This window comes from Ranitomeya variabilis, chromosome 2 (assembly GCF_051348905.1).
Source record: "Ranitomeya variabilis isolate aRanVar5 chromosome 2, aRanVar5.hap1, whole genome shotgun sequence".
NCBI lineage: Eukaryota > Metazoa > Chordata > Amphibia > Anura > Dendrobatidae > Ranitomeya > Ranitomeya variabilis.
The window spans coordinates 456,229,233-456,241,786 of NC_135233.1; the positions used below are offsets into that span (position 1 = coordinate 456,229,233).

Genomic DNA, 12,554 nt, shown 5'->3' on the forward strand with positions numbered 1-12,554 from the left:
CTGCTACCCAATTCATACTGCCGGTTTTTGATGACCGCCTCCACTCAAGTCATTTTTTTGTCATGGTATTTGTTTAGAATGTAGACAGTTTCTTCAACAAATTCATCAAAATGGCACACACCAGTGTTTGATGAATTTGGCACAAAAGCAAAGATTTTTTTTGTTCTTGCCTGTTTTTTTATTAAAATGTCACACGCCCCCTTCAATAAGCTTTGAAATGTGACTTCAATCTTCAACTGCACCAAAAAAAAAAAATAAATTATACAGACTTTACACTGTGTTCCAAATTATTATGCAAATTGGATTTAAGTGTCAAAAAGATTTAATTGTTTTGTTTTTCAAATAAACTCATGGATAGTATTGTGTCTCAGGGCTCGATGGATCACTGAAATCAATCTTAAACACATGTGATAATTAGTTTTCCAGGTGATTCTAATTAAAGGAAAACTACTTGAAAATGATGTTCCACATCATCAAGCAGGTGACAGGTTTCAAGTAACATGGGAAAGAAAAAGCATCTCTCTGCTGCCGAAAAGCATCAAATAGTGCAATGCCTTGGTGAAGGGATGAAAACATTAGATATTTCCTGAAAACTTAAATGTGATCATCGTACTGTTAAGAGATTTGTGGCTGAATCTGAGCACAGTCGTGTTCGTGCTGATAAAGGCATAATGAGGAAGATTTCTGCCATGCAAGTTCATCGGATTAAAAGAGCAGCTGCTAAAAAGCCATTACAAAGCAGCAAACAGATATTTGAAGCTGCTGGTGCCTCTGGAGTCCCTCGAACCTCAAGGTGTAGGATCCTTCAAAGGCTTGCTGTGGTGCATAAACCTACTATACGGCCACCCTTAAACAGTGTTCACAAGCAGAAACGATTGCAGTTGGCCCAGACATACATGAAGTCTAATTTTCAAAGAGTCTTGTTTACTGATGAGGGTCGAGCAACCCTGGAAGGTCCAGTTGGATGGAGTAGTGGATGGTTGGTGGATGGCCACCATGTCCCAACAAGGCTGCGACATCAGCAAGGAGGTGGAGGAGTCATGTTTTGGGCCGGAATCATGGAGAAACAGCTGGTAGGGCCCTTTAAGGTTCCTGAAGGTGTGAAAATGTCCTCTGCAAAGTATATAGAGTTTCTGACTAACAACTTTCCTCCATGGTATAAAAAGCAGAAATGTGCCTTCAGGAGCAAAATCATCTTCATGCATGACAATGCACCATCTCATGCTGCAAAGAATACCTCTGAGTCATTGGCTGATATGGGCATAAAAGGAGATAAACTCATGGTGTGGCCACCATCTTCCCCTGACCTCAACCCTATAGAGAACCTTTGGAGTATCATCAAGCAAAAGATCTATGAGGGTGGGAGGCAGTTCACATCCAAACAGCAGCTCTGGGAGGCTATTCCAACTTCATGCAAAGAAATACAAGCAGAAACTCTCCAAAAACTCACAAGTTCAATGGATGCAAGAATTGTGAAGGTGATATCAAAGAAGGGTTCCTATGTTAACATGTAACTTGGCCTGTTAGGATGTTTTGGCGTTAAATAGCTTTTTTGTTCAGTGAATGTGACCTCTTAATGCTGCAAATTCCACAAATGAGCATTTTCAGTTCTCTAAAACATATCAAATGTTTAGAAATTCTACTGTGCCTAATAATTTGGAACAGTGCATTTTGAGTTTTTATTCATTTTGGAGATTATACTGTTGTCATTGGGAGGTTTCTTCAATAAAATTCGATTTATACTCTAACGGGTGATGACTTTTATTAGACTGACTGTCATTTGCACCAACCATTTAGGAAAATCCGAGAAAAATGTTATTTGCATAATAATTTGGAACATAAGTGTACTATGGTAATGGAGTACAACTGCAAAAATTTAGTGACATTTCGGAAAATTTCCAATGAGAAATGAACAAAAAAAATCTGGAAATTGAACAGGAAGCCTAAAATGTTGAGCATTAAAAATGGGTAACGAAACCCCTAAATTTAAGACATCAAATGTGCAAAAAGAACACTGATGAATTAGGGCCGAAAAGTTTCTATTCAAGCACATTAGCGCCATCGATTGGCCAAAAACCCATAACAAAATCCACATGGAGCACATTAACTGTTTTTTTTTTTTTAAAGAGTGAGGAGTCCAACCACTAAAAGAGAATCTGTCACCAGCATGATATAGTGGCACAGGCCCCGATTCCAGAGATGTGTCACTTATTAGATTGTGTTTTGCTGTTTCAATAAAATCAGTGTTTTATCAGCAGGAAATTAGCACTACAGGACAAGGGGTCTCATGTCTCCTGGTCCAACCCCGCCCGCCCCACCTCTGATTGGCAGCTTGCTAACAATGTACACAGAAAGCTGCCAATCAGTGGTGTGGGTGGAATTTTACACAGCTGAGCAGCAAAGAACTGCTAGATCTGTAGCAGAGAAAACTATAATTCTATAACAATTGCTTGTTTACCCAGTAAACTAACTGACACCACTGGAATCAGGCTCTCTGTCCCTACTTTATACTACTGTCAGATTACATAGCAAAACCTTTGTGACAGATTCCCTTTAAGGTCTGTCTACTACAAGCATGGAGAATTAAATGGTAATTCCCAGTTGAGACATGATACTTTTATTTCCTAGATTTATGAATCATAGCGGACCTTACCTCCCCAATTTTCCAAACTGAACAGGTTATTAAAATTGTGCGAAACAAACGGAGAGATCTTTTTAAGGTCGTGAGTACGAACGCGTGTAGCAAGTAGTGACTGGTGGGCATCTCGAAAAGTGGTGTCCATGAGCAGAAGTCCACGGTGTTTGCGGATGGCCTTTGCGAAACCCTCTGGACCATCACGAAGAAGGATATCCCTGAACCCCGGAGGTGGCTCACCTTAAATGGGGGGGAAAAACAATCCTGAAATATCAGCAAAGATCTAGTGACTCCCCCAAATTACTGGCAAAACATACATGAATTATTAGCAGCCAATTTAATTTTAATGCAAGGTTTACAGAGGAGCTGGAACACTGCGCCGGCCAGAGAAATATCTGTAGCCAATTTATTTTATAGAATTAAGGTCTTAGTCTATTGACCCAGTAGGACATCACATTGCATATTAATCTTATAAGGTTATAAAAAAAGGGTACGAAAAAAAAGGGTACGAAAAAAAAGGGTTCGAAAAAAAGGTACGAAAAAAAAAGGGTACGAAAAAAAGGGTACGAAAAAAAAGGGTACGAAAAAAAAGGGTACGAAAAAAAAGGGTACGAAAAAAAAGGGTACAAAAAAAGGGTACAAAAAAAGGGTACAAAAAAAGGGTACAAAAAAGATATAAAAAAGTTCATATTACTTACTCATTGGCATTTGAGGAATGGCGGGATCTATAGTAGATGGTTTGGCTTTAACGGGAATGGGAGTGGTTGGTCCATTTACCATCACGTGACCTGAAAAAGGCATTTATTCAACATAATCAGTCGTTGCCCTCATTTCCCTTTCCAATTTTCCATCGATCCGGTCTGCATTCCATTTGTACATTAATGCACGTGTGACCTGTGTATACGTCGTTCCTCTCACCTAGGTAATGAAGGAGCTTCTGTGCTCGGTTCTGCACAGGTCGCAGGTTGAAGAGGTCAGGATTTTCATCAATAAATTGGGTGTCCACTGTTCCGTACAGGAATTGATGATTATTCAAGACATTTTGCAAGAAGGGAATATTTGTCTACAGAAAAAGATACAAAAAACCCCCAAGAGAATTAATGAAAACATGAAAAAAATACAATAAAAATAAAAATGAGTAATGTGAGTAAAAGTGAGAAATTCACAGTACCATAAACACAGATCGTCAAGCATACCTGTCGTTTTAGGGGATTTTTGTTATGGTATAAGCTCTCTTGTTTAATGACTTGTATTCTGCCTTTTTCCCCTTTGTTGCTGCCCTCTCTTATTTTCAGTTGTTTCTGAGCTAGTGGGTGCAAACTGCTTTGATGTCTCTTGTACACAGCACACAGACATGAGGGATTCCTGCTCTCATCTCTGTATAACATGTTGAGAAGCAGCAGCAGAATGCAAGGCATTATACAGCAATAGTGAGCACTGTACCTGTGAATCCAGCATTAGAGATAAAACTCTTACTGGAAAGCAGAATCACCATCTTTGTGTGTCTCTCTCACTGCGCTGTTCCCCCCCCCCCCCCCACACCTTTTCTATAGACGTCAGTAGACAGTTGTAAACTGATCCCTCAGTGTCTTGAATAGGACAGATTTTAGCTGTTTTTCATCTATAATGTTAAGTTCAGGAGAGGAGTGAGGAAAAAATGGTCCATAAAAGGACAAAGAAGTATATTTCTCTGAAAACATATACTGTATTACATACTTTCTTATATACGCTTGTACTATTGATTATGTAGTTATTTATATTCCCATACTACCGATTTATGAAAAGTTTGTTGAAATGACAGATTATTTAACTTCCACCTCTAACATCTGCCAAAAATTATTTTGCTATGCTGTTATAAAGGTTGTCCAGTACTTTTATACTGATGGCCTATCATTAGGACAGGTCATCAATATCAGATTGGTGGGGGCGCGACACCTGGATGTGATCAGTTGCCTGGCTGCGCAGCACAGGTCTGTCAACTGTATAGTGGCCATGGCCGCGTACTTTACTTTCACCCCCTCTTCAATTAGGGTCATATCTGCAGTTTCCGGTTGCCGTCACCGTACAGTTGACGCAGTAGTGCTAAGCAGCTACACAACTGGTCACATCCGCCCGCCATAGGCGCCAGAATCAGCCGATCAGCAGGGGTAAGATAAGGATATATGGCTCTCCTATTAGTCCTATTAGGTGAAGGGGGCTCAAGAAGTGTTCAACGTGCAATACATAAAATCTGAGAAAAAGATCATCTTCATTTTGGAGTGCCAAGCACTTTTTATTTTTTTCATCTCTAATTTTATTGTAAGGCAATCCCAAAAAAAATAATAACGTTTCGTTCTTATACTTGCACCTTCATCAGACACGAACTGCCATTTGTCAAATAGGGTATATAACGAAATGAGAAGCCTTAACTCACTAAGGCCGCTTTTCTATAATGCTTCTCCTCTGGTTATGACTTATTTCACCAATAGCAATTTGTGTCTGATGAAGGTCCAAGTATAGGACTGAAACGTGGTAAGGCAATCCAACCAAAAATTCTACTGATTTTGTCCTATACTTGGGCCTTCATTGTACACGAATTGCCATTGGTCGATAGGGGATATAACCAGATGAGAAGCATTATAGAAAGGCCACCTTAGTCACAATGGGCGAGGTGAGAATTTGTAGTTGGATTGCCTAACAACGTTTCAGTCCTATCCTTAGACCTTCATTAGACATGAATTGCCATCGGTGAAATAGGGGATAGAACCAGGAGGAGAAGCCTCGCCAATTGTGACCAAGTTGGCCCTTCTATAATGCTTCTCCTCTGGTTATATTCCCTATTCGACCAATGGCAATTCGTGCCTGAAGAAGGCCCAAGTATAGGACCGAAACGTTACAGTTTTTTGTTGGATTACTTTACAAATAAAATCTGCGAAAAAGATCATCTTCATTCTGGAGGGCCAAGTACTTTTTATTTTTTTCTGTCCTAAAAATAGGCCCTCGATATAACAGTAGTGGAGAACCCCTTTAAAAGGGTGTGTAATGATTAAAAAAGTCAGTTATATACCTCTAAGGGCAGGGTCCACTAATGCAGTGGCCGCAAACCATGTCCACACGTGGGGATGAAATATCACAAAAGTTTGCAGTGAGAATTATCAGAAAACTTGTGCGCGGCCCCCATTACGCTCCAAGATTGCCATCTGACAGTAATACACGAGAGACTACACAAGGAAGACCATTTTTCCAGGGCACAGTGTAACAGTTCTTTTAAAATCTCTGCCATGCCCCTCAGACATTTCTGTACTGCGACACGAGCTTACTGAATGCATTTTCATTAGATTTAGCAGAATATTATCAGAGAGGAAAATATGGTGTGAAAGAACAAGGGCAAGAAAGGATGAGGAGAAAAAAAAACAAAACTTGATAGAAGATTGAGACTGGAACACACAGGATGACGCCAATGTCCCATTTCTTGGACTCCGGGGAGCCGCTTACAGCATCGCTGTGGTTGCTCAAAGACCTGCTAATTAGAGCCGCAATGATTAGGCCCGGGCTGCAAATGTGGGGGCAGCGTGAGAGAAAGGGTCCTAGAAGATTGGGCTCAGACAGGCTGCTTATGCCGGGAGACAGGCAGCAGTCACAGAGATTCTGTGTGTAAATTGGGCTTATGATGGCACGTTGTCACTCATGGATGGCAAACAGGGCGCAGGATCCCAGGATTTGTGCAGGAAATCAAAGCAGATCGAGTGACTCATTCACTGACTCGTGTCATACTAACAGCTCATGCAACACGGATATTAAATGTGCATGTCTCCTGCTTGATAAGTCATTATCAGATCAGAAGCCTTCCTGTGAGACAGCAGAAAATCCCACCACCCCGCTCCATCACACAAACTCACAGGAGGCAAAGAGGCGGAGATATGGGCGGGCCGATGAGCAAAGCCCTTACACTGGAGGACCAGCCCACCAATTACCTTACTTTCCCTGACTATGATAAAGCTATGTGGAGGTCAAAAATGCAATTATATAAAAACTGGGAAAAACACTGATAACCACTTCTGTGTGATCCAAAAAGTCTGGTACCTGTAAGAGTAATTACGCTTATTTTTTAAAAGGATTTTGTGCAACAGGAAAAGTTATGAAACCTTTGGCAATCACTTTATTAGTGGATTTGTCTTCATCTCTGTAAAAAAAAAAATGCATATACCGTATATACTCGAGTATAAGCCGACCCGAGTATAAGCCGACCCCCCTAATTTTGCCACAAAAAACTGGGAAAACTTATTGACTCGAGTATAAGCCTAGGGTGGAAAATGCAGCAGCTACCGGTGAATTTCAAAAATAAAAATAAATGCTCCATACCGTTCATTATGGCCCCATAGCTGTGCCATATAGTGCTCTGCACCATTCATTATTGCCCCATAGCTGTGCCATATAGTGCTCTGCACCGTTCATTGCCCCATAGCTGTGCCATATAGTGCTCTGCACCGTTCATTATTGCCCCATAGCTGTGCCATATAGTGCTCTGCACCGTTCCTTATTGCCCCATAGCTGTGCCATATAGTGCTCTGCACCATTCCTTATTGCCCCATAGCTGTGCCATATAGCGCTCATTATTGCCCCATAGCTGTGCCATATAGTGCTCTGCACCATTCATTATTGCCCCATAGCTGTGCCATATAGTGCTCTGCACCGTTCATTATTGCCCCATAGCTGTGCCATATAGCGCTCATTATTGCCCCATAGCTGTGCCATATAGTGCTCTGCACCATTCATTATTGCCCCATAGCTGTGCCATATAGCGCTCATTATTGCCCCATAGCTGTGCCATATAGTGCTCTGCACCGTTCATTATTGCCCCATAGATGTGCCATAGAAAGCTGTGCCATTGCTGCTGCTGCAATAAAAAAAAAAATGACATACTCACCTCTCTTGCTTGCAGCTCCTCAGCGTCCCGTCCCGGCGTCTCTCCGCACTGACTGATCAGGCAGAGGGCGGCGCACACACTATATGCGTCATCGCGCCCTCTGACCTGCACAGTCAGTGCGGAGAGACGCCGGGAAGATGGAGCGGCGCCCGGCGTGTGGAACGTGGACAGGTAAATATGTAATACTTACCTGCTCCCGGCGTCCCGCTCCTTCCCCCGGACTGCTGGTCTTCGGTGCCGCAGCCTCTTCCTCTATCAGCGGTCACCGTTACCGCTTATTAGAGAAATGAATATGCGGCTCCACTCCAATGGGAGTGGAGTCCATATTCATTTCTCTAATGAGCGGTCCCACGTGACCGCTGAACAGGGGAAGAGCTGCGGCACCCGGAGACCGTGGGACTGCAGGGACAGCGCCAGGAGCCCCGGAAGCAGGTAAGTATGCTTCAGCGCCCTCTCCCCCTCACCCGCCGACCCTGCCGCCGACCGTGACTCGAGTATAAGCCGAGAGGGGCACTTTCAGCCCAAAAATGTGGGCTGAAAATCTCGGCTGATACTCGAGTATATACGGTAAGTAACATGGAAATGCTGTATGTTCCTTGGTCCATTTCCCTGCATTAATATTAGAACATACTCATTTGGAGTACAGATGATGGCAGTGATCAGTCAGCACTAATGATGAGCGAATGTGCTGAGATAAGGTGTTATGTGAGCATGATCTGGTGCTAACAGTGTCTTTGGCATGCTCGAAAAATATGTTCAAGTTCACGCAACTGCATGTCTCACCGCTGTTTGACAGCCACAACACATGCAAGGGATTGCCCGTTTGTTAGTGGAACAGCCGCGGGGAAATGTACTGTGTGTGGGGGGAAATGTACCTTGAGGGCATAATACTGTGTGGGGGAATTCTACTGAGTTTAGAAATGTACTGTAGGGACATCATACTGTGTGTGGGGGAAGTGTACTGTAGGGACATCATACTGTGTGTGGGGGAAATGTACTGTAGGGACATCATACTGTGTGTGGGGAAAATGTACTGTAGGGACATCATACTGTGTGTGGGGAATGTACTGTAGGGACATCATACTGTGTGTGGGAAATGTACTGTAGGGACATCATACTGTGTGTGGGGGAAGTGTACTGTAGGGACATCATACTGTGTGTGGGGGAAATGTACTGTAGGGACATAATACTGTGTGTGGGGGAAATGTACTGTAGGGACATCATACTGTGTGTGGGGGAAATGTACTGTAGGGACATCACTGTGTGGGGGGGGAAATGTACTGTAGGGACATCATACTGTGTGTGGGGGAAATGTACTGTAGGGACATCATACTGTGTGTGGGGGGAAATGTACTGTAGGGACATCATACTGTGTGTGGGGGAAATGTACTGTAGGGACATCATACTGTGTGTGGGGGGAAATGTACTGTAGGGACATCATACTGTGTGTGGGGGAAATGTACTTTGGGGACATCATACAGTGTGTGGGGGAAATGTACTTTGGGGACGTCATACAGTGTGTGTGGGGACATCATACGGTGTGTGGGGGAAATGTACTGTAGGGACATCATACTATGTGTGGGGGGAAAATGTACTGTAGGGACATCATACTGTGTGTGGGGGAAATGTACTTTGGGGACATCATATAGTGTGTGGGGGGAAATGTACTGTAGGGACATCATACTGTGTGTGGGGGAAATGTACTTTGGGGACATCATACTGTGTGTGGGGAAAATGTACTGTGTGGACATCATACTGTGGGGTGGGTCACTGTGTAATCATTATACTATGTGGGGGTCAGTGTGGGGGATGCATTGTGGTGGCATCATACTGTATGAGGGCATTTTAGTGGACATCATACTGTATGGGTGCTATGAAAAGGGTATCATAGTGGGTGAAAACACTGACAATACACGCTCCTCTCCCTGTGTTTAAAAGTTGTGCGGTATGCTGTCTATCTGGGGTGCATCTTAGGCTGGAGTGTGCGGCTGCACGCTCCGGTCCCGAGTGACAGCGGCAGTGCCGGGTATTGATGCGCGAGTTTCTCGCATTGCACTCGGAAGTGTGACCCCGGCCTTACTTATAGTAAGGTAAGTCCAATAGTCCAAAAAATATAGTACTTGTTTTACATTACAAACTTGAGGCCCCGGGATGTTCAAAAATTTGAAGAGATGTACATTTTCCTGTATTTCAATTTATGAAGCTCTCTATTCATCTGCATCTCTAGACTATACCTGAAAAAAATTAAACTACTCATTACAAGCCAGTTCATTGAAGAAAACCCAGATTATAATGGCTTAGCCACGGATATTGTAAGAATAGAAGGATTGCGTCAGTTTCAGATTTCCTCTTTTATTCTCTTCGGTGTTCATCTGTTATCTATAATAAATTTGTTCTTGAATTAAGTGCATTCCTATTCTTATATTGAGTGGGCACTGATTATTCATACAGAGCGGCGCTCCAGATCACACGGATTGGCTGGGTTTTTCCCAGAGAGCAGACTCTTACCGGTTAGAATCAGTCCTAGTTATATTTTATATCAATACATTATTGGAATGGTGAGATAATGACATTTTAAAGAGCAAGAAAAAGAAACCTAATAAAAAAAATGCTAGAAGAAATTATATCATGACTATATGCTCTTACAGTAAAGAATCCTTTCTATAACGAGTCTACTGCATGCGAATTCTTAGAAGAAACCGCTTTTCTACAGCTACTTTAGATCAGTCTGCTGGCTATTGGAAGGAAAGATATTCTCTATAAGCTATAACATAATCTGATTCTGTCATTCATCGGCATATTAGTGATTACTAGGGCACCGGTTCAGAGCTCGGGTATAGAGCACTTTGCTCCAGCCAAGAAGTGAGAATTGTACGGCTGCTCGTCTTTTAACCAGTTTACTCTCCTTCTGCAAATTGCACTTTCCAGACCAACAGACTCATTTATAAATGAAGTGTCTGAGAAGCCCGGCAGTAAATGCCTCGGAATAATCTATACACTCTGCTATCAACTGTCCAATTTATTTTTTTTTATAAGATCATGGCTTCCATAACGCTATGCTGATAGCTGCTGATCATATCATTTCCTAGAAGAAGAAAGTCTACAAACGCGGCTCCTTTACAATCCAGCAAGAACCTCTCCAGCCATAAGTGTTCTGTTTACATTGGGTTTACGGGGCGGCACGCGGTGTATGCCGTCTCCAAAATAGGCAGCAATTGTGCTTTATACTGGTGCGGGGCGGCACCAAGGTGATCACCTAAACCTGTTTCATTTGTAGTAGGGGGTACATTATGCCTTACACATCCGCTTCTGTAAAAAAATTTTTTTGCAAGGAGAAAATTCCTATCCACTATAAACATGAAATATGCTCATTAAAAAAATAATAATTTGTGCATCATGCTAATGTTGTATAATGTTCTGCAGCAGCTGGGATATGGTTTAAAGAGGGCCTGTTACCGGGTCAAAAGTGGTCAGTTTTTGCTTTTATTTTATACCCGCTTTGTTTTAAATCCACCATATGGTTTCATAGATATCGGACTTTTTTTTCAGTGCAGATTTTTATGGTCTTTAAAAATTTGAGATGAACTGGTCGTTTGCCATTACCAAGTCAAAAGTGGCCATTTTTTACCCTGCTGCCTCCCTAAGTAATCCGTTTTAGTTCCTTTTTTCCCTTAGATAAAGGCCTTTTTATTTAGTAATAATATTACAAAGGCGAGGGGCTTATAGAGTAATAATGCAAGCAGCCTAGAGACACGCCCCAGAGGAGCCTGGGATCCACGCCTTCTTGGAAAGGCCACAAGAAACCACAGAACCCACTGGGGAGTCGCCACTCCGACTAGTCTCCTGTGTCTGACAGATTATCTAGCGAATGTCCTTAGGCTGCAAAGCAGCAAAGGCCCATTAGTAAAAACCAATAAAATTAGCACTAAATGAAAACCTTCCCATATCTCTGGAAATGTAAGGCAGAATTAAAAAAAAAAAAAAAAAAAAAAGTATAACGGAAAACTCAGGGAAGGAGTGGGAATAAAATGATCAAAAACTGGACACTTGACCTGGTGACAGGTCCTCTTTAAAAAAAGGGGTAGTCTAAAATGAGCCATTTACTGCTGAGATGGAATATATGCGGTGGTCAGGATTATGGGAACAGTTGAGTGGTAAGTGTATAGGTGTTAGAAAAACAGTGTTGCACAGGGACCTTCATTGTTTCTCTAATAAAACAAATGGCTGAGATGGGAATAACCCTTCAATAACCACTGCATCTGTGTAAGAACTACCGACCAGGTAGGAAGCGATGAGCAGCACCCATGTAGCGCCACTCATTTCTATTACAAACATGTTGATGGAAAATGTTCATTCATCTGATTTCACAAGTCATGAAAAAGGAATAGTTTTTGTTTTTTTTCAGTCTCCTGGGTCCATGAATTTTGTTTTTTCAACAATTTTTGCAATTCTTATTGCTTCTATTTTTCTGGTCTTGGGAAAAAAAAAAACCTTAGCTTCTCCTCCCGAAGAGTAAAATTCGGACAGATGATATCAATGTGGTGTCTTTTTTCATGGAGCCATTGACTTATATTGGCAAGTTTGATCCGCAAAACGCATCAAAGAAGGATACGCCTCCATTTATTTTTTTTATGGACAATTTGCCTTTTCAGGCAGATTGTGATTAGCAATGAGCGAATATGCTCAGATAAGGTGTTATCCCTCCATGCTCGTGTGCTGAGTGACTTCGGCGTGTTCGAATACTATGTTCGAGTCCCCGCGGTTGCATGTCGCACGGCTGTTCGACAGCCACAATACATGCTGGATTGCCTGTTTGTTACACAAACCCTACATGTGTTGCAGCTGTCTAACAGCGCGAGACATGCAACTGCGGGGTCTCGAACATAATATTCGAGCACGCCGAAGTCACTCGGTTAGCCCCCGAGCATGTACAGATAACACCTTATCCCAGCACGTTTACTCATCACTAATTGTAATGGGTCCGCAATCTATCCGAATTTAAAAAAAAAAAGT

At 42.3% G+C, this 12,554-nt stretch overlaps 1 protein-coding gene across 3 annotated transcripts in view; it reads right to left on the reverse strand.

The window, feature by feature from the left end:
* The window catches only part of PC (pyruvate carboxylase), a 473,285-nt gene that overhangs the window by 17,505 nt on the left and 443,226 nt on the right, over positions 1 to 12,554 (reverse strand). For all 3 annotated transcript variants that reach the window (XM_077287356.1, XM_077287355.1, XM_077287354.1), the window contains exons 11-13: positions 3,554 to 3,698; positions 3,334 to 3,423; positions 2,654 to 2,875 (exon numbers count right to left, since the gene is read on the reverse strand). In XM_077287356.1, coding sequence (XP_077143471.1) covers positions 2,654 to 2,875; positions 3,334 to 3,423; positions 3,554 to 3,698 — 457 coding nt within the window. The remainder of the gene's footprint in view (positions 1 to 2,653; positions 2,876 to 3,333; positions 3,424 to 3,553; positions 3,699 to 12,554) is intronic.